The 21,777-nt window shown below is 48.0% G+C and overlaps 3 protein-coding genes across 3 annotated transcripts; 1 reads left to right on the top strand and 2 right to left on the bottom strand.

Annotated features, from left to right (window-relative positions):
- Positions 1-2,085: 2,085 nt before the first annotated feature.
- LOC122124179 (25-hydroxyvitamin D-1 alpha hydroxylase, mitochondrial) lies at positions 2,086-7,164 on the bottom strand. Its single transcript, XM_042698884.1, has 9 exons — positions 6,690-7,164; positions 5,882-6,072; positions 5,206-5,408; positions 4,926-5,126; positions 4,662-4,834; positions 4,287-4,459; positions 4,036-4,114; positions 3,411-3,608; positions 2,086-3,097 (listed from the first exon to the last, which is right to left on the bottom strand). The coding sequence occupies exons 1-9, from the start codon at positions 6,882-6,884 to the stop codon at positions 2,984-2,986; spliced, it is 1,527 nt and encodes a 508-aa protein (XP_042554818.1). The 5' UTR covers positions 6,885-7,164; the 3' UTR covers positions 2,086-2,983.
- Positions 7,165-8,285: 1,121 nt separating this feature from the next.
- On the bottom strand, positions 8,286-11,978 carry Mettl1 (methyltransferase 1, tRNA methylguanosine). The gene is made up of 6 exons (XM_042699092.1): positions 11,723-11,978; positions 10,663-10,826; positions 9,366-9,550; positions 9,164-9,277; positions 8,918-9,019; positions 8,286-8,799 (listed from the first exon to the last, which is right to left on the bottom strand). Exons 1-6 carry the CDS (start codon positions 11,809-11,811, stop codon positions 8,650-8,652), a joined length of 804 nt encoding a protein of 267 aa, XP_042555026.1. The 5' UTR covers positions 11,812-11,978; the 3' UTR covers positions 8,286-8,649.
- A 364-nt stretch (positions 11,979-12,342) lies between these two features.
- On the top strand, positions 12,343-21,077 carry Eef1akmt3 (EEF1A lysine methyltransferase 3). Its single transcript, XM_042699093.1, has 3 exons — positions 12,343-12,589; positions 12,724-12,835; positions 20,286-21,077. The coding sequence occupies exons 1-3, from the start codon at positions 12,419-12,421 to the stop codon at positions 20,675-20,677; spliced, it is 675 nt and encodes a 224-aa protein (XP_042555027.1). The 5' UTR covers positions 12,343-12,418; the 3' UTR covers positions 20,678-21,077.
- Positions 21,078-21,777: the final 700 nt, after the last annotated feature.

Raw genomic sequence — 21,777 nt, 5'->3', positions numbered from 1 at the left:
GACTGTACAGTAGACAAGGGATTGTGAATAAGGGCAGTAAATACACAAAGCCCTTGGCTTTGCACATGCCTTGCCCTTCTGTCCATGGTGCTGGATAGGAGGTTATGTGTTTCTCTCTCTCTCTTTTTTTTAATGTGTGTGACAGTACCAGTACTTGAACTTATGGCTTTGGTGCTGTCCATTAGCTTTTTTGCTCAAGGCTAGCACTCTATCACCTGAGCCACAACTGTATTTCCAGCTTTTTGGTGGTTAATTGGAGAAAAGAGTCTCATAGACTTTCCCGGCTGGCTTTGAACTACAATCTTCAGATCTCAACTTCCTAAATAGCTAGGATTATAGGTGTGTGCCTCTATTGCTCTGCAAGCTTGTTTTTGTTTTTGTTTTTCTAGTCATGGGGCTTGAACTCCTGGCATGGGTACTGTCCTTGGGGCTCTTTTGCTCAAGGCTAGTCCTCTAACACATTGAGCCACAGTTATCTGGAGATATGAGTCTCATGGACTTTACTGCCCAGGATGGCTTTGAATGGTGATCCTCAGATCTCAGTCTCCTGAGTAGCTAGTATTATAGGCATAAGCCACCAGTGCCCAGCAGTTTTTTGTTTTTATTTATTTATTTTTGCCAGGGCTGGCATTCTGCCACTTGATTTGCTCTCCCACAAAGAGCCTGATGGTTAATAGAGTTTCAGTGGTCAGGGAGTCATGTCTAGGACAGGGCAAAGGTGGTATGGAGGAGGAAGTATGAAATGAAATATCTACACCCAGCTAATTGGAATTGGGGTAGGGGAAAGAAGCAAGTCTTGACATGGGGATGATAATCTGGAATGCAGAAGGAGCTGTGTAGTGCTGAGAGATTTATTTGAATGGAAGATGAGTTAATCTGTACAAATCACAAGGAGAGTACTGTGTCCACCCTTAGGTCAGGGGCAGAGATTGCTGACTTAGGGAGACAGGGTCCTTCTGTCTACCCCATTTCCTGCCTTGAAGCTCTAGGGCTTCTGACTACCCTCATACTCTGTTTTCATCCTGTCCTATTCCGCTTCCCTGCCCATATCTCTGTAAATTTTCTGGAGAGGGCACAGTGGCCTCTAGACCTGGAAGTTCAAATTCCCAAAGCATGTATCTTACCAAAGAGTCAGGCACCACTGCCCAGCTGGACAAATCCCTGCATTCCCAACTCATTTTACAACTTAGTGAACCTGTTCACTTTTCACCACCACCCTCAATCTCTCAGGAAACCAAGAGAGACTTGGTTGTTCCTGCCACAGACAGAAACAAGTCTGGGTTTGTCACAAACCACGCTCTCTGGCATCCAGACCTCCCATTATTATGGGAGTTAGCCAGGATCTGAGAAGTCAAACTGGGAGACTGGGAGATGGGATGGGGTAAGGCTCCTGATGAAAGCAGGAGAAAAATGAGACAAAAGTCAAGAAAGAAATATTTATTTTTTAATGTCATATTTTATGAATATTCTAAAATTTTAATATAAAAAAGACAGGGCAGAGCAGGGACAAACCCCCAAATAGGAAGCAAATGGTGGGGCAAGTCTACAAAAGAGTGGCTGGAAGTTGGGCACTGGTGGCACACACTTGTGCTCTTAAAAGGCTAAGGCAGTAGGATCACCAGTCTGAGGCCAACTTGGGTTACATAGCAAGTTTAAGACCAGCCAGACCGACATATGGAAACTCTTGTCTCAAAAAAAAAAAAGGGCTGGGAAGGTGCTCAGTGGTAGAGTGCTTGCCTTGCATGCATGAGGCCCTAGGTTCGATTCCTCAGCACCACATAAGCAAAAAGAAAAAAGCCGGAAGTGGCGCTGTGGCTCAAGTGGTAGGTAGAGTGCTAGCCTTGAGCTGAAGAGCTGAGGGACAGCGCCCAGGCCCAGAGTTCAGGCCACATGACCGGACCCCCCCCCCAAAAAAAAACCCCAAATAAACAAACAAACAAAAAAGTATGGTCATGGTCAAAGAACCAGTAAGTTTAAAAAAAAATAATAAGCCAGAGAAAAGAAGCTAGCACCAGTGGTTCATGCCTATAATCTTAGCTACTCAGGAGGCTAAGTCTTGAGGCTAGGCATAGATCAAAGCCAGGCCAGGCAAATAAATCAGCAAGATTCTTATCTCCAATTAACCACCAGAAAGCTGGAAGTGGTAGAATGGTTGTAGTAGATCTAGCTGTGAGCCAAAAAGCTAAACAAGGGGTCAAGGCTCTGAGTTCAAGTCCCAGTACTAGTTCATGAACACATGTGCAAAACACACACACACACACACACACACACTCCTAAGCCAGGCAGATTCACCTTGGAGCACAATGAAGAGGAGGGGAGGATGAGCACAGTAAGCTACCCATTCCTTCTGCCACACAGTCATCTGAGAATGTATATGATAATCTCAGACATAAAGTTCTAATGGAATGAAAAGTTCCAACAGGCTCAAGTATAGTGTTACATGCTTGTAGTACTATCAGTACTTAAGAGGTGAGGCAGGAAGATCAAGAGTTCAAGGCCAGGCAGGGCTTCATAGTGACATGTTGTCTGGGGGGGCGGGGAGGGAGATAAAATAGGTCATGTCTTTCCTCTCAAAGAGCTTACATACAAGGCGGAACCAACTGGGAGCAGACCAGCTGCACAATTACCTAGGTCACACCGTGATAAATGCTTAGCTAGCGTCACAGCAGCCATGACAGAATCATTGCTCAGGCCAGCCAGCATTATTAGCATCTGAGTTGGCCCTTGAAGGATGCATTCAAATCTGAGTTGGATCCTTGAAGGATGACAGAAGTACTGAGCAGGTGGAGGGAGCATGGTTCTCTCTCAATCTGTAAATCAGGCCAAGTGCATACTTCCCACATGGGTCAGGTCTGCTTCCTTTGCTTTGCTATAATCTTTCTATCCAGTTTTCTTAGACAGACAGGTCTCAGGGGAAGGTATATCTAATGGTCTTGCAAAGCCCTGATATGCGATGTGATTATGACAGCCTCCTTCCACAGGACTATCTGTCCACAAACTGTAGATTGATGCTTCTCTCAGGTACCAGGACGGTCCGTGTCATAGGTCTGACTGGGGGAGCACCTGGCTCAGGCAGCACCTCAAAATGTGTCAAGATCTGGAAAAGGAAGAAGGTTATCACTATGGGACTCTGTGATGGTGAGATTGACTGATAAAGAGCATTTTTTACAGTTAGAGTAGCATATGTTGTGGGTAGTACCCATGTACAATAGGAAACTTCTTGGTTAGTGAGGGTAATGATTATGGAAGAGAAAAAAATCCAAATTCTCTTGCTTTACACTCTAGGTCTAGAATGGGATTACCATATTTCCAAGGATTGGGTATGTTCCTATGCTTGTTAGAGGACAGAAACATACAGATTTACAGGGCTTGAGTCTTCTGGTCTGAGTTGTAAGGTCTAGATCACTCACCTGGGCCAAAGCCATTTGCAGCTCAAGCTCTGCCAGCCGCCTCCCCATGCAGCTTCGCTTGCCAAAGCCAAAGGGAAGAGATGCAAATGGGTGGGGGGTTGGGCCCTCTCCCATCCAGCGAGCTGGACGGAAAGCATTTGGCTCTGGAAACTGAGCAGGGTCTCTTGAAGTGGCATAATGACATAAAGATACCAGTGTCTGGTGAAGGAGGAATACATAGTTGTCAGTTTAATAGCCAGGCATAGGTGGTGCATGCCTACAATCCCAACACTTGGAGATGGAGGCAGGAAGACAGTGAATTTAAGGCAAATCTGGGATACATTGCAAGCCCCTGTCTTGAGAACAAAACAGGACAAAAAAACACAAGCTTATTGGTTTGGGCACCAGAATGCTGGATGGATTTGACGAAGAGAACCTTTGGATTAGGACAAAGGCAGGTTCTGGTTTTGATTACGGCCAAATTTTCTGGGGTTGCTTTTAGAATCATTTCTCTGCTTTCCAGTTACATTTAGATCCAAGCATTTGGGTCAAGGAGGATTGGAAGGGCTTTGGGGAGTGTTTGAGAACAGGGCTGGGGCCCAAGATGGAGATGGCTCAGCAATAGGGGCTCATAAGCTTTACTCACATTTTTGGGGATAACATAACCGCCCAAATGAATATCTTTGTCTGGGACACGGGAATTTCCAGGTACCACGGGGTACAATCTAGGTTGCAAAGCAGGAGATAGAGACAGCAAGGTGAGGTTGGAGCAGATGACCTCCTCCTTATCACCTTCCAAATCCCTGTTTGGCCAGAAGTACAATTTTTCTCTCTCCCTGCTCCTCACTTCCATCTCTTCCCAACCTTTTCTCTAGCCCCTCCTTTACTTCCCCTCACCTTAGCACTTCCTTGACCACAGCCTTCAACAGAGGTAGCTTGGACAGAGCAGTGGCTTGTGGATGAGCACAAAAGCCAGGGCCCAGGGCAGCTGTGATCTCAGAGTAGAGCGCTGACTGGACTTCAGGGTGTCGCGAGAGCTCATACAGAGCCCAGGAGAGCGTGTTGGACACCTGTGAGGATGCGTAACAGCAGCTAAGGGGGCAGGTTTGGGGACCTGGTAGAGCAGGCAGAACATGGGGCAGTCTGGGGCCAAGCAGGTGCTAGATCAAATTGGTGTTCATGATCATAGTGGGTTCCCCGAAGCATGAAAATGGCCCCAGAGGCTGAGAAGGCTGCACTCTGTGAGGTTCACAGCACAGAGGAGAACCTTACCGTGTCCACTCCAGCCAGCAGCAGCTCTGTCACATTCCCCACGATGGACTGGGCTGGCAATTTCTCCCGGAAAAGGAAATGTGTCAGATGAGACCCAGACAGCGTGTCTTCCTCAGGCTTTCCCTGATTCTTCATGGTTACCTCAGCCTCTCGCCTCTCCACGTGCCGCTGGGCTGCATCAGAAGAGACAATGAAGTCTCACTACCCCTCAAGCAGCTTCCTACAACTCGCCCCCTTCCTTCTCACTCCACTTCTGTGCCTTACCAAAGGCAAACATCTGGTCCCATTCTCTGCAGAGGCGGGCCCAGGGTCCAGGCACAAGGTGATGCAGCCAGCCGGGCATGGCCATGGTCAATAGCGTGGACACGAACACCGAGCCCACTGCGCGGATGAAGGTCTCAGTGTCTGAGGGTACTTCATCCTCCAGACAGCCTAGGCGCGAACCCAGCAGCACGGCGGCTATGCCTGGCCGGGAGAGGGCGCTGTCAGACACGGGGAGAGGCGGCCTGCTGCGTCCGTGGCCAGTCCCTGTCTTGGTACTCACCTTCTAGTCCAAACTTGTAAAACTCTCCCGCCACGTCCCGCACCAAGGCGGGTGGACTGGTGCCACGTCCTCGCTGTCGCCTTAATCGTCCTACAAGGTCACGGACCACGTTACTTAGGATCCCTGCGTAACCAGCAGCCGCTTGAGGACGGAGGAGGAGTGGGGCCAGGAGACTGCGGAGCCTTTGCCATTCTTCGCCTTCTCTGTGGGAGGTGCAGAGAGGGCACATCAGGGAGAGAGGGAGGGTGTGTGTGTGTGTGTGTTAGACGGGACTTACTCTTGCCTAGAAGTATTGGATCTGCCCTCTCAGGGTATAGAAACCTGCCCCTGCCTGTGCCCATCTTCCTTCTTCCCTACTTATTTCCTGCGGGGGTGGGGGTGAGGTGAGGAGAAGGGAGGAAGGGAGCGACCAGAAGCTTACAGTCTATCTGGATTCTAGTACCCTAGCCACATCCATTCCTCCGGTCCCCTAGAGTTCCCAGGGTTCTGGTCTCAGCGAAGAATGAGGTGAGTAGGGGGACTCAACCTGAGTTAGGATGGAAAAGAGTGGACATCCCGGAGATGCCGAGAGAAGCTATCAACTTCCCTGCAAAGCCACGAGATAGATGGCGTCTCCATTTCCAGTAGAAGGGAGCCGTGGAGCCGCCTAGGAACTTTGGGGGCAGAGAGGACTCACGCGGTGAGCAGTCCACAAGCCCGGTGGTGGCGGCGACGGTGCTCGGTCCAGGATGAGAAGCCGCAGCGCTCTGGCCAGGGCCCCTCCTGTCGCAGCAGCTGCTCGATGAGGACAGGGTCAGCCACATACACGGTGCGCAGCGTCCCGAAGCTGGCCAGCCACACTGGGCCAAAGCGCGCCGTGCCCTGCACCTGGGAGAATCCACAGATCGGACACTTGGGTACCCTGGATGGGGACTCCCAGCATGGTTAGTGGAAATGCCGAGGGGATTGGCTAGGTTTGGGAGGGGCTTGCTTGCCAGGTACTTTTCTAATGTATGGTCCCGAGGCTGAGGCTGCCAATTCCTCTTTCTCCCAGCACATGAAAGTTCTGTGTGGGATAGGCAGAAGGCTGCAGCTTTGCAGAAAGCTACATTCAAAACTTCTCCTTAGTCATCTGGGCCGAGAGGAGTCCTTAAAGGTTCCCCACTTGGACTGTCCAACTAAGGACAAGTTCTTAATAAGTGAAAAATAGCACGTAGCTTTAAGCCAAAAGTGCAATGGGTAATTATGGGCTACTTCCAGTGCACTTGTCCTGGACCATCAAGGTCTCCAGAGGAGAGGGTGGAAGGGCAGAGTATAACCATCTGCTGAGACCAGGCACCAGTTGGGCCATCTCCCCTACCCCCAACATGCCTTTTCTAGAATCCATGGACATCTATTCTCACTGATTTTCCTACATTCACTCATTTGGCACTAGTCTGTCATTTCTGACATCAAAGGCAGTTTCTCCAGCTCTCAGTCCCAGGAGCTGGAACATCTTTTCCTACCTGTAGCTCATGTAGCTTGGACAGCCCCCCTTTGCAGAAAAGTTCAGCCAGGAAGCTAGGTGTGGAGGGCCCTGGGATGTCTCCCAAACTCCCAGGTGCTGAGTCGGAGCCTCGAGAACCCAGAGAGGTGCCCAGCATGGGAGGCCACTGGATTCGATGAAACACTCTGGAGGTGAGCTTGAGTGTTTGTGTCATGGTAGGTAGGGTTCAGGGAGCCCAGGAGAGAGCAGTTTCCCAGAGCATCTTGCCAACTTGCTAGAACCCTTATTTAATCCTTGGTCCAAGAGGTGATGACGCCCCCTTCCCAAGCTCCTCAGCCAATCCTTTTCCAAGTGGTCTGTCCTGGTGATCAGCACCCACAAATGGTAGGCGGGGCAAGGGCTGACTCTTTGGGGACTCATATTACAATGACCTTCATGGAGGGGAGGTCTTAAGTTTCTTCTGGCTTGCACCGTAGTTCAGCAGCCTAAAGATTTGTTTCTTCCTGGGAAAAGCTATGTAGAATAGACTACAGGAGTCAGTTGTCTCCTCTTTCCAAGGGAATCAAGCCCCTTCAGGATCATCCTCAGGAACTTCAAGATCATCCTACGACTCCTCCAGCAACGGAAATAGGTAGAGGCATGACTAACCTTCCTGGGAAATGAGGAAATTCTTTCCTCTGTTGAAGTGCCTAGATGTGCCATAATGGAGTTTTTGGGCTCACTGAATTGTACTTTCTTTGCATGTGAGTCTTCCTATATTAGTCACATTCTTCCTCCACCTAACACATACAGGGCAGGTGGTATGTAGGTTAATGGGTTAAAACTGACTCCAGGTACTTTTGTCTGTTTCTTAGGAAAGGGTATTATTTAGGTCCACAAGCCCCCTCCTTCCAGCAGTAGCATTTGGGTCTTGAGGAACAGAAGCAAAATAACAAAAAGTAGGGAGCTTTGGAGATTCTTTCCAGATCACCAGATGGAACAAGGACTAAGTGCATGTTCTCAATCTCTAGCTGACTCAGTTGCCTCTGGTTGGCTTTTTGGGCAGTTGCCTTTTTTTACTTTCAGCTTCAGAATTCTCCAGTTTAGCTCTCTGCTTCATACCACTCACTCCTCTCCCTACTCTTTTGTTGTTGTTGTTGGTTGTGGGGCCTGAACTCTGGGCCTGGGTGCTGTCCCTCAGCTCTTCAGCTCAAGGCTAGCCCTCTACCATTTGAGCCACAGTTCTACTGCCAGACTTTTCTGATTATGTGGTGCTGAGGAATTGAACCTAGGGCCTCATGCATGCAAGGCAAGCACTCTACCACTGAGCCACCTTCCCAGCCCCTCTCCCTACTCTTGTCAGACTTATCAAACTCTAGACCAGTCAACTGTGAGGTTTTGGAATCAAAGGTCAACATGGAAAAGGAGAGGGCTTCTATCCTCTCATTTTCCAAGGACTCTCCACAGCCAGCAACAATAAAGGGAGCACAAATTGCCCAGGTTAAGTCTTAGGCAAGAGAGGATGGGAGGAGGCATGTGACACACACCCCAGTCTTTTCTGAGAAATAACAGCATGAGCACGTGTGTGAATACACATTATCCCCAGGACTGCAAAGTAAACACAAGTAGGCAATGATTTGAGCCAAGCAGACAGTTTAGATGGTGGGGCACTGCATTCCTCAAGCCAGCTGAGGAGAAACCCCACACGTGAAGGGAGTTCTAAGGGAGAGCATGACCTCACACTCTTCCAAAGATTCTCTCTGATCCAAAGTCCTTTGGCCTTCTTGTCAAGCTTCTTTTGCTTTGTGCTGGCAGTGAGGAGACAAGAAGGTAAGAGGAGATAGGGCAGGTGTGAACCACGTAGCACCCTAACTTTTTAGAGAGATACAGCCTTCTAGCTATAGTGTCATTTGGGAAGGCCTGGAGAGTGGGGTGGGGCTTGACCTTTTTTTCCAATCCCTGGAAAATGGGACACCTAAGGCAGGGTAAACAGTCAGTGATTAGGCAGGGTGGGATTGGGGGGTCACTGCCTGTAGAATAGGATCCTGTATTCTTCGGAAGATGGCTGGGAAATTCTTTCCTCCATTGCGCAGAACTTTCTTTCCTTCCTCAGTTGAAGTGCCTAGATGTCCCACAATGGGGTCTTCACTCTGGAAGAAGGAAGGGTCCAATATGTCTTTGCCCATCTTTCATATTAGGCTCAAAGAATACAGGACAACTATGGAAAGGACCGTTATCTTTGCAATTTCCTTTTTACCTCCTACTTACCAATTCCTCCAGAGGCACACGCTCAAACAGGGGGTGCCCCTCAAAATGGGTGCACATCCAGTGGTGGAGCTCCAGCACATCGGTTATGGTATATACCAGCCCCTGTATAAGCAAAATGATCCTAGAAGGTCTACATATACAACTGAGCAGCAAGGTGATGGAGTGAGGGTGCAAGTACCTAAATGTACCCATGATTATTATTTGAGAAGAGCCCCTGGGGTAAGCCTATCCTCCTTCCCGGCTCACCCCAACTCTCAGCACGTAAGCATATTCTGCCAGCAGTGTGGGACTGATGATTCGCCACTTGTGCTTTGTCCGCTTGAAGTGTGGGTCAGGGAAGAGGAAGAACATCTTTGTCAGCTGTGAGACAGACATGCACCAACAGAGTTGTGAGTGTTCGAACTCCATCTTCCACCTACCAGCCTTTCCAATCAGGGCCACTCCCTACCTGGCCCTTGCGGAAGAAATTAGGAAGGTGTTTCATGGCATTACTACGGAGACAGGCAATGTTCTGGAAACCACCTCCAGGAGCTGCACGTAGAGCACGAATTCGGTCCTGTACATAGTCTGAGACCTTCACGCGAATTTCAAGACCCAGAATCAGGGTGTCTGGGAACAGTGGTGACAGTTCCACTGGACACAGAAATAGAAATATGATCATTAATCTCAGACTTGCATGAGGTGCAAAGGGTCAATACAGGAAAGAAAGCCTCAATTTGCAACTACCAAAATCAGATATCTATACAAAAAATTCCCTGCTGGAAAGGAGGCAAAATACAAAAACTGCCCCCAGCCAGGCGCTGGTGGCTCATGCCTGTAATCCTAGCTACTCAGGAGGCTGAGATCTGAGGATCATGGTTCAAAGCCAGTCCGGGCAGGAAAGTTTGTGAGACTCTTATCTCCAATAAACCACTAGAAAACCAGAAGTGGCGCTGTGGCTCAAGCGATAGAGCACTCACTTTGAGCTAAAGAGCATAGGGACAGTGCCCAAGCCCAGAGTTCAAGCCCCACGACAGATAAAACAACAACAACAAAAAACTGCCCCCAGAACTAAAGTGGAATAGCTAAGACTATGTGTACAATTTGTGATTGCTTTAGCGTTCTCACAGTGATTTCATAATGGTCTTATTTAATCCTTGTAACACTCTGTGGTAAAGAAGAGGAAATCAGTAGTCAGGAATGCTCAAGATCATAAAAATAAGAGCTGGAATTTAAACCAAGATTGGTTGTCTCCCCCACCCTACCCCTTACCAACATGTTCTTCCTGTCATGCTGTTATCTGTACAGAAAAGTCTAAAATGAGGGAAGTGACCTGTCATTCAGACTTGGGACAGCATACACAGTACAAAAGAGACCCCAAACAGGAGTGTGGATCAGAAAGAATGTGTTCTGGTGAGGGAGGGGAGATAGTGGAATCCCCAAGACAGTTCAGGTTCACTGGCCACAGGGACTAATCTCTGACGCTTGTGCTGACCGATTCACTGACCCAGCACAGGACAAGAAAAATGGCTCATGATGGGACTAGAGCCAGACAGGATTACCCAGGTTCTAAGAGGCATTCGAGGCAGCCTCCTCCCTTCTTTAGAGCAAAGGTCATAGATCCATGGTAGAGGGTAGCTGCAGGCTCTCCACACTGTTGTCACCAGTGTCTGGAAAGAAGGGGAAGGTCACTATGGCCCCCACCAAACCTGCTGAGGTGGCAGAACCTATGCTTCTTGTTACTCTAGAAAAAGAGCCAGTGTTACCTAACAGGCCACCATAGCCACAGCCTATGTCTGCAAACTCCACTTGGGCCTCCGTTCTCTTTTCTTTCTTATCCTTTGGGTCGTCGTGGCTCTGATTTTGAGTGAGTGGAGCAAAGAACTCTGGGTATAGCTCAGACCAGTCCATCTCCTCTGGCTTCACAGGGCTATTGGAAAGAAGACAAAGAATGTGAGAAGGCACATTGGTCATATAATTTCAGAAGTGCTGCTGCTTGGTGGATGAGTGTGGGAAGCAGATGGAAGCAGTTTCTCACAAATTCTGCAACAGTGGGTCCTGGGGCCCACCTCTAGGAGACATTTTGGAAAACCCCCTAACTTCCAGTATGATTCACAGGCACATCATATGGCTCATGACTGATGACTTGCCAGTCTCTTTAATACATTTATGTGACCCTGGCTAGGTAGTTCTTTCTGGAGTACAGGTTTCCCTTCTTCCAAAGTCTGTGTGTGCCTAAGGCACTACAATCTTTTTTTTTTTTTTTTTTTTTTTTTAATTTTTAAAGGGTGTTCTGTAGGTAGAGGATGAAGTAAGGGATGGGAAGCCCTGAACTTAGGGACTGGGCACTCTCCCTGAGATTTTTTTTGCTCAAGGCTAGTGCTCCAGTTTCAGCTGTTTTGGAGGGTTAACTGGAGATAAAGAGTCTCACAGCCTTTCCTGCCCAGGCTGGCTTCGAAGCGTTTAAGTAACTAGGATTACAGTGGAGAGCCACCGGCGCCTAGTTTATGTTTGTCTTTTTGTTAAGCTTAGCAAACCAAATCGAAAGATGGAGACGACAACCTGTTTCTTCACTCAAGTTTCAGGGGGAAAAAATTCCCTATTCTCAGACACGGGACCCCTAACTCTGACTTTTCGGCTAAACACCACGCCCCTGCCCCGCCCCCCTTCCAGCTGGCCAACTCCCGGACCCGACTCCCCCCAGCTGACGTCACCCAGCCGAGCCTCCCCGCCCAAGCCCTGCCTCCCGCCCCAGCACGGTCCTCTCCCACGTCGCTGGGAGGATCCCGTCTCCTCCTTCCCCGTCCCCCTGCCCCGCTCGCTCACTAGTGCAGGGTATGGTCCGCCATGGGATTGGAATGGGCGCGTTGCCGGTAGTAGCGCTTCTGAGGCTGCAGGGCCTCCGCTCCCGCCATGACGCTGGAATTCTTCCGAGTTCTCACCGAACCCACGTGGAGATTGGGCCGGCGGCGCACGATGATGACGCAGACACACGCTAGGAGAAAGCCACGCCCCTTAAAGCCCCAAGGCTTCGCTGGGCGGTGAGGCCCGCGATGGGGAGAGAGCGGGCGCGGGAACCTCCCGCATCTCTCGTTTCTGTTTTTCCTTCTTAAAAAAACCCGGCTGGCGTTGCCTGACCCAGGCTCCCAGCCTCTTGGCTTTCTTCTGCTCTGATCTAGGTCACCATGCTGTAGTTGCACGCAAACATTTGTGCACCCCACAGGTGAGAGGGACCTGGCGTGCAATCCAGCGTCCTTACTCTCGCTCTGGTCTATGGCCCAAGTCTGCCAGGTCTAGGCTGTTAGGGCCGACGTGTCCAGGGCCGGGCAGGTGGGTAGCTCCTCGTCCTCCTCCAGGAAGTCCAGACTGGAGGAAGGAGGGCAAGCGGGGAGGGGAGGAGAGGGGGCGGGGCCCGGTGCCTCGGGTTAGCCTGGACGGCCGGCAGCACCAGCTTCGTACCCCGCCACCGACACCTCGGGATCCAAACGCTGCCCGTGGGGTCCCGATAACTCTCTCGGCTGGATGGCAAACTCCTGCCTGGGTCCCGAATTCGAGTCGGTGTTCCCTCGGGAGGTTGGGCTCTTCGCCGACTTTTACTCGGAGAGGAGCCGCTTCTGCTTCTGTGGCCACGAGCTGAGCATCACGCAGAACTTTGGGTCCCGCCTGGGGGTGGCGGCACGCGTGTGGGATGCGGTGAGGAATGGGCTGCTCGAGTGAGGGTCCCTGGGAGGGCCAGAGTTCGAATCCAGCCACTTCCATATGGATGATCTCTCCGCCAGTACTTAGCTATTTATTTATATATTGATTTTTATCCCTCACCCCCATAGGCTCTGAGTCTTTGCAACTACTTTGAGAGTCAAAATGTGGATTTTCGGGGCAAAAAGGTGATCGAACTGGGCGCGGGGACGGGCATCGTGGGAATCTTGGCGGCGCTGCAGGGTGCGTGAGCTGGCTTCGTGGCAAGGAGGGGTGAGGGGTTGTGGGCGTGGCGACATTGTCACTACGTGGATTACTGAGAGAGGAGAGTGCTTTGGGCCCATCCCTGTCCCTTACTTTTAACAAACAACACCCTACCCCCCATCTTCTGTATGGCATTCATTCAGTGCTGATTGGTTTTCAAAGCACCCAGGGTGAGTGCTAATTTGGGGTTAGGAAATAAACAACTGACAGGCCTTGTTTTTGGAAACTCTTTTTTGCTGCCTGGGTTTTCATGGAGAATGCCATCACTAAAAATTTTTCTTTAGTTTGGACATGATCTTCAGTCCAAATGCATATATAGGGATATCCTGTGGAGCATCCTATGGAGGCATTAAACATCATGAAAATTTATAATTTTGTTATGTTAGGTTCCTTAGTGAGTTTTTTTTTTTTTTTTTGGTTGGTCGTGGGGCTTGAACTCTGGGCCTGGTTGCTGCCCCTTAGCTCTTCAGCTTAAGGAGAGCCCTCTACCACTTGAGGCACAGCACCACTTCCGGTTTTCTGGTGGTTTATTGGAGATAAGAGCCTCATGGACTTTCCTGTCCAGGCTGGCATTGAACTGCAATTCTTAGTTCTCAGCCTCCTGAGTAGCTAGGATTACAGGTGTAAGCCACTGGTCTCTGGCTAGTGGTTATTTATTTATTTAATTTTTTTTGGGTCCAGTCGTGGGGCCTGAACTCTGGGCCTGGGCGCTGTCCCTCAGCTTTTCAGCTCAAGGCTAGCGCTCTACCACTTGAGCCACAGCGCCACTTCTGGCTTTGTTCTTTTTTCTTATGTGGTACTGAGGAATCGAACCCAGGGCCTCAGGCATGCAAGACAAGCACTCTACCACTGAGCCACCTTCCCAGCCCCTTATTTATTTTTTTAATTATTGCTTTTAGTTGGTTGGTTATGCTTATGTAGTTTAGGCCAGCCTTAAACTTGAAATCCTCCTACCTAGGACTATGGAGTGGGGGAATTACAGATGTGTACCACCATACCCAGTTAGAACTTTTAGGTCTTTATTGTTAGGGGACACAAGATTGTGAGTTTTGGGGACTAGGGTATGTTTCTTGGGGAGTGAAGGTAGGAATTAAGCATTGTAAAAAAGAAAGGAAAATTGTGTTTTGTGTGTGTGTGTGTGTGTGTGTGTGTGTGTGTGTGTATGCGTGTGCGCGCGTACCAGTCATGGGTCTTCAACTCAGGGCCTAGGTGATGTCCCTGAGCTTTTTGTACACAAGGCTAACACTCTATTACTTGAGTCACAGCTCCATTTTTGGCTTTTTGGTGGGGGGGGGAAGGGGGGGGCTGACTTCAAATGGCAATCTTAAGATCTTGGCCTCCTGTGTAGCTAGGATTACAGGCTTGGGACATCAGCATCCAGCTTTGTGCTTTGATTTTATAAAGAGCGAGAAACGAAAAAGTTTCTTAATTTATAATCAAGGGAAGACAAAACACCACACTAAAAACACTCATTTAAAAACACATAGTGCCAGCTGCTGGTGGCTCACACATGTAATCCTAGCTACTCAAAAGGCTGAGATCTGAGAGTCGAAGTTTGAAGCCACCTTGGGCAGGAAACTCAGTGAGACTCTTGTCTCCAATAAACTACCAAAAAGCAAGTGCAGCTGTAGCTCAAGTAGAAGAGCACTAGCCTTGAACAAAAATAACTCAGGGTCAGTGCACAGGCCAAGTGCTAGGACAGGCACATACAATAGCATGCACACACACATACAGAGTGTGTGAAATCTTGTAAATGAGTAGGTTTTTGTTCATGGAAACAGAATGAGGTGACATGGAGAAGCCTTTCCAGAGGCAAGCCTTCATTCTTTTGCTCATTCAATCTACATGTATTCCCTATGTACCTAGAATTGCCCTGGGTGTTTGGGATTTGACAGTAAATAAAGATTTCCTCTCCCTAAGCATATAGTTGGGTGGGGAAATTAGAAGAAAATGTTATGGTCCAGTGCTCTGGAGAGGTATATGTGGAACTAGCGGATATGCTCTGTTTTAACTCCTTGGAAATTCTTCAAGGGAAAGCTCTGATAGGCAAGGAGATGAACAATGTAGTGTGAACACTGAAGGCATATAAAGAAAGAAAGGAGTACCACAAAGGGCAAGTGGATTAGAATCAGTTATATTAAAAGGGGAGAAGCTACTCTAACTATTCAGGAGGATGAGATCTGAGGATTGAGGTTCAAAGCTAGCCTAGGCAGAAAACACTTTTATCTCCAATTAACTACCCAAAAGCCAGAAGTGGAGGTGTAGATCAAGTATTAGAGTGCCAACAATAAAGCTAAGGGACAACTGCGAGGCTCTGAGTAGCTCAAGCTCAGTGTTGGCCCCTCAAAAATAAATAAATAAATAAAAGAGGATAAAAGGCATATGTATGGATGGAAACATCCACCTTCACTTGCTCCCAGACTAGATTTTTCTTCTTTGGCCCCCTGCTTACTTGCCAAGTCAGGTATCTGTTCTCTCCCTTCACATCCCAGAAATTGGCCTGCTCTTGTATTAACATGTCCTTAACATTCTAGTTATCTATTCCAATTCCGATCATGTCTAGTTTAGGGTATTACCATCTCTTGTCTGGGTTTTCATAAGAGCCTTCATGTCTTTCTATGGGGAAATTTAACATGCCCAAACTAGATCTAAGATATTCTCCCACCAAACCTGTTTATCCTTCAGGTTTGATGAATCAAACCACCATCCATCCAATGGAAACCCTGGATGTCACCTTTGACACATTCCCAGGTCTTTCTTTTTTCTTTTTCTTTTTGATGGTCGTGGGGCTTGAACTCAGACTCTGGGAGCTGTCTCTGAGATTTTCTGCTCAAGGCCAGCACTCTACCACTTTTAGCCACAGCTCTACTTCTGGTTTTCTGATGGTTAATTGGAGGTAAGAATCTCATGGACTTTCCTGCTCTGGCTGGCTTTTAGCCACGAGCCTCATCTCAGCTTCCTGAGCAGCTAGGATTACAGGCATAGCCACCAGTTCTTGGCTGGTCTTATTTTAAATTTGTTATCACTGAACTCAGGTCTAATTAGCCTGTTTTACTCCTCTTACTCTTCCAGTCTCCTAAACATCAATTTCTTTAGTTTTTGGCAGTACTGGGACTTGAACTTAGAGCCTCATAATCGTTAGTTTAACTTTTTACCACTGAGCCATACCCCTAGTCTTTTTTTACTTTAATTTATGTTTCAGGTAGGATCTTGTGCTTTCTTCTCAGGGCTGGCCTAGTCTGTGATCCTCCTTACTTTCACCTCTTGTGTGAAAGAGTTATAGGTGTGTACTGGTACATTTGGTATTCCGGCCCTAAACGTAGTTCTTACTTCTTTTTTTTTTTTTTTTTGTCGGTCATGGGGCTTGAACTCTGGGCTTGGGCGCTGTCCCTGCGCTCTTCAGCTCAAGGCGAGTGCTCTACCGCTTGAGCCACAGTGCCACTTCCGGTTTTCTAGTGGCTTATTGGAGATAAGAGTCTCACGGACTTTCCTGCCTGGGCTGGCTTTGAACCTCGATCCTCAGCCTCCTCAGTAGCTAGGATTTCAGGCGTGAGTCACCGGCGCCCGGCTTTCCTTTTTTTTTTTTCCTTTTCAGTACTAGTGGTTTGAACTCAAGATCTTACACTTGCTAAGCAAGTGCTCTACCATTGAACTATACTCCCCAAACCTTCAGTTTTTCAAATCCCTGAATACTTTCTCTGCTGTTGTCATTATCAGCTGATGGTTTTATTTCCTATGTTCTGCTTGCACCTGTTTTCTCAGAAAGTGTCCGTATGTTCCTATCACAACTTCTGCTCCCCTAGCTGTGTCTGTGTTTGCAGGTACTACCTTCTGTTTTGCTATCATGGTTGGACATAGCTAAGGACAAGGTCTTCACTTGTCACAAGATCCTAAACATTTCCACCTGCTCAAAGACACTGTTCAATCAACTCCCTCCCTCTCTCCTGCATTATTCATTTTTCTTTCTTTCTAGGTTGCAGTCTGCCTTTCTGTCTGTCTCATCTCCACGAGGCCCTGCCCCCCACGCTGCCCCCCCCCCCACGTGCGCACGCACGCACGCACGCACACGCACACGCACACGCGCACACACACACACACACACACACACACACACACACACACACACACACACACAGAGCTATGCTGCAATCCCTCTTAGCTCAGGAAAAAAATTCTGTGATCACATCTTTTCCCACTTGTCTAGACATTTCTCTGTTCTTGTTTTGTGTGTGGGTACGTGTGCCCAGGCACGTGCACGCATGTATGCACATACATGCGCTCATGTCTCAGTACTAGGGTTTGAACTCAGGGCTGGGTTCTGTCCCTTAGTTGTTGTTGTTGATCAAAGCTGGTGCTCTACCCTTGAGCCACAGACATACTTCCAGCTTTTTCAGTGGTTAATTGGAGATAAGAGTTTCATGGACTTTCCTGCTTTGGTTGGCTTCTAACCACAATCCCCAGCTCTTGGCCTTCTGAGTAGCTAGAATTACAGGCATGAGCCACAGGTGCTCAGCTTCTGTTCTTTAAAACTCAAAACATTACTGTCTGCCATGTCTGGATTGTGAGCTTCATGTGTTGTTAACGGGGAGCTAATTACCAGCCCACTGACAGCAATACTCCCTTCTCCTTGAAATGTCCTTTGCTTTCTGGGCCAACACACTTCTGGTTTGTGCCTTTCTCACTGGCACACTTTTCCATTCTCTTTTGTTATTTCCCTTTCATCTTTACCACTGAAGATTTGGGTGCCCCAGCATTTGGGAGTAGCCCTCTGACCCTCCTTTTCTTTCTGTATACACTTCCTGCTGAATAGCCCTCTCACTTTTTGGCTTTGAATGTCCTTTTTATGCTGATTACGATGGTTCTCCCACTTCTATTTCCAGGCTTGTTTGCATGACCCACTGCCTACTCAGTATCTTCATGTGATTGTCTGATAGACCTCTTAAACTTAATGTGTCCAGAAATGAAATCAGGATCACCTTCCCAAACAGGCTCTCCTCATTTAAATGAATGACATTTTGGTCTTCCAGTTGGTTAGGAAAACATCCTGAGTATCTATCTCCTGCTCTTCTTTTCCCTCCTTCTCCCCCTTCCTCTCCCTTCTCCCCCACTTTAATATTTAATCTGTTGGATCATGTTAATTCTCCCTTCAAAATAAATTCAGGATCTGACCACTTACTGGTCAGTGCTACTACCTTCATCCACACCAACATCCATTATATCTCACTTGGATCATTACAGCCACCACTTAACTAGTCTCCTTGTTTCTAATCTTGTTCTTCTTCAGTGTTTTCAAATCCCAGCAATCAAAAATGGTTCTCTTAAAGCATAAATCAATTTGTGCAATTTTTTTTTCATTTAAAATTCTTCTATAGTTTTCTGTATCACAAAGACTAAAAGCCTAATTTCTCAGTGTCCTGATTATGATTCCATTTCTATTATTCCCCTACAACTCACTCTGCGCCAGCCACTGGCTTTTCACTGTTCCTTACACCTGTCAGGTGTAGTCTTGTCTTAAGATGCTTGTGTTTGCTGTTCTTTCATTTGATAGACTTTAGCCTTAGAGATCCACATGGTTTGCTCAGTTGTTCCTGGTCTTTGCTCTGTGAGGCTTTCCCCAATCATCCAATTTCAAATTACATTCCTAGCTGGGTGCCAATGGGTCCTGCCTGTAATCCTAATTATTCAGAAGCTGAGATTTTAGGATTGAGGTTTGAAGCCAGCCTGGGCAGCAAAGTCCATGAGACGCTTATCTCTAATTAACTACCTTTGCTGGAAGTGGAGGTATGGCTTAGGTGGTAGAGTACCAGCCTTAAGCAAAAAGAAACCAACAGCAGAAGGGCTGGGGTGTGGCTCACATAGTAGTGCATCTGCCTGGAAAGCTTGAGGCCCTGTGTTCAATCCCTAGTACCACTACCAAAAAAAGTTCCCTACCTGCCCCTCATGCTTCACTGTGGTGAACACTGCCATTTGATATACAGTATGTTTTAGCTTATTTTGTTGTTGTCTGTTTCTTGCCACTCTTGGTTTTTTGTTGTTGTTGTTGTTGTTGGTCATGGGACTTGAACTCTGGACCTGAGCACTGTCCCTCCGCTCTTCAGCTCAAGACTTCTGGTGTTTTATTGGTGATAAGAGTCTCACGGACTTTCCTTCTAGGGCTGGCCTTAAACTGTGATCCTCAGATCTCAGCCTCCTTAGTGGCTAGGATTACAGGTGTGAGCCACTGGCGCCCAGCTGCCGCTCTTGGTTTTGTTTTGGTTTTTTGTTTGAAGACAAGTTCAAGCTGTATAGTCTAACTTGCCCTCAAATTTGAGATCCTCCTCCTGGCTCTGCCTCCTGAGTGCTTTATTACAGGTATATGCTACCACACCTGGATCTTAGCAACTTCCTGTAAACTCCTGGGGGAAAATGTATGGTTTTTGTCTGCTTGGTCTGACATACAGGCATATGATAAAAACAAATGAATTCTTGGCACATCTATCTTCTCTTTCTGTAATACTCATCACTATTATGCTATTATGCACTAGTCTGAAATTCAAGGAAAGCTGGAGATTTTGCTTTGCCTACTAGTGTATCCTGGATCCTAGGTGCTCAATATATATATTTTTTTGTTTGAATGAAATGCTAATCTGATCTCCCCTCCCCCAATTCCTGGGGCTTGAACTCAGGGCCTGGGCACTGTCCCTTAGCTTCTTTTGCTCAAGGCTAGCACTCTACTGCTTAAGCCACAGCATCACTTTTGGCTTTTACAGTACCACATTAGCAAATGTGGTACTGAGGAATCCAACCCAGGGCTTCATGCATGTTAGGCAAGCACACTACCACTAGGCCACATTCCAAGTCCCTAATCTGATCATCTTCACCCTCACTTCTATTCTTCTGACCTGTTGCCTCCTTATCCAAGATAGATCTCCTTAGAATATCATAATCCTGTCTCATGCCTGGAAATTCTTCTCCCTATTTCCACATCCTCTAAGATACAGTCTTCCCTAGAATATATGTCCTGCCAGGCCTCTGTACTCAGGAGTCGAAAACCCCATCTGACTAACTCCTACATGTCCTCTAGGGCTCAGCTGAGGACATGTCTCTTGGGAAGCCTTCCAGGCCCCCAAGGTGGTTTTGTGTCAGTGGGGGTGGGTACAGGGCCCATCTCCAGTATAGTCCTGCTCAGGGTTCTGCTGACATCTGATGATTGTGTGTTGGGCAGAGAGGTTGAAGATTAGCTCAGAGAGAATGTTGATGTGGTAGAATGTAGAGTAATGAGCATGCAGTGGGTGAGATGGAGGTTAGGGCAACAAAAAGTCCAACTGCGCACTTCAGGCTAGGAAGACATTGTCCTCTAGGCTTAGAGGTCTCAGGATCTTTCAGGTAGGAGCCAGGAGTCCTTGCTGGATCCCTCTGACTTGCATTTCTCCTCCTTGTTCTCCCTCAGGGGGGGATGTAACCATCACTGACCTGCCTCTGGCACTAGAGCAGATCCAAAGCAACGTTCACGCTAATGTGCCAGCTGGAGTCCAGGCCCAGGTCTGCGCTTTGTCCTGGGGGATTGACCAGCATGTCTTTCCTGGAAATTATGATCTGGTGCTGGGATCAGATATCGTGTACCTGGAACCCACCTTCCCACTGCTGCTGAGGACCCTCCGGCACCTGTGCGGGCCCCGTGGTACCATCTATCTGGCCTCCAAAATGAGGGAGGAACATGGGACAGAGAGCTTCTTCCAGCACCTCCTGCCCCAGCACTTCCAATTGGAGCTGGCCCAGAGGGATGAGAATGAGAATGTCAACATCTACAGGGCCTGCCATAGGGAAACAAGGCCTGCTTGAAGTCACTCCTGTTATTCTCAACCCCTTGTCCCAAGGAAGTTGCTGCATATCTCCAGAGCCATAAACACAGGGACCAAAATGATGGATCTTCATGGGTTTCCCCTCTCTATCTCTCTCTCTCTTTTTTCCTTGTTTCCCCCATAGAGGTGCCTACTTACTAAGAATCATAGACTATCTAAAAACACTCATATTAGAGCACAGAGGGAATTTCCAGCTCTAGTTTTCAGAGGAGGAAGATGGCTTTTTAGGGGTGTGTATGTGTGGGGGGGAGGTAAATGGGTTTGAGAGTAGGTGCAGAGACTATCAATGATGACTTCTAATTTTACTGTTGCCTTTTTATAACACAATGGACTTTTTTCTTTTTTTCTTTTTTTTTTTTGGGTCCAGTCATGGGGCCTGAACTCTGGGCCTGGGCGCTGTCCCTCAGCTCTTTAGCAAAGGCTAGCGCTCTACCACTTGAGCCACAGCGCCACTTTCGACTTTTTTCTTTTTGCTTATGTGGTGCTGAGGAATGGAACCCAGGGCCTCAGGCATGCAAGGCAAGCGCTCTACCACTGAGCCACCTTCCCAGCCCCAACACAATGGACTTTTAAAAAAAAGTTCTAAAGAATTTTTGTGTGTGTGTGAGACCTGAACTCTAGGCCTGGTCACTATCCCTGAGTTCTTCAGCTCAAGGCAAGCGCTCTGCCACTTGAACCACAGCGCCATTTCTGGTATTCTGGTGGTTAATTGGAGATAAGAGGCTCACAGACTTTCCTGCCTGGGCTGGCTTTGAACCACAATTCTCAGATCTCAACCTGTAGCTAGGACTACAGGTGTGAGCCACTGATGCCTGGCTTTTTTTTTTTTTTTTTTTTTTTTTTTTTTTGCAGTTGTGGGGCTTGAATTCTGGGGCTGGGTGCTGTCCCACAGCTCTTCAGCTCAAGGCTAGCGCTCTACCACTTGAGCCACAATGCACTTTAAGTTTTATGGTGGTTTATTGGAGATAAGAGTTTCATGGACTTTCCTGCCTGGGCTGACTTTGAACCACGATCTCAGCCTCCTGAGTAGCTAGGATTACAGGCATAGCCACCAATGCCCGGCTTCGGCTTAATTTTTTT

The sequence above is a fragment of the Dipodomys spectabilis genome, unplaced genomic scaffold (assembly GCF_019054845.1).
Source record: "Dipodomys spectabilis isolate Male_0828 unplaced genomic scaffold, ASM1905484v1 ptg000234l, whole genome shotgun sequence".
Lineage (NCBI taxonomy): Eukaryota > Metazoa > Chordata > Mammalia > Rodentia > Heteromyidae > Dipodomys > Dipodomys spectabilis.
This window is presented reverse-complemented; position numbering and strand designations above follow the sequence as displayed.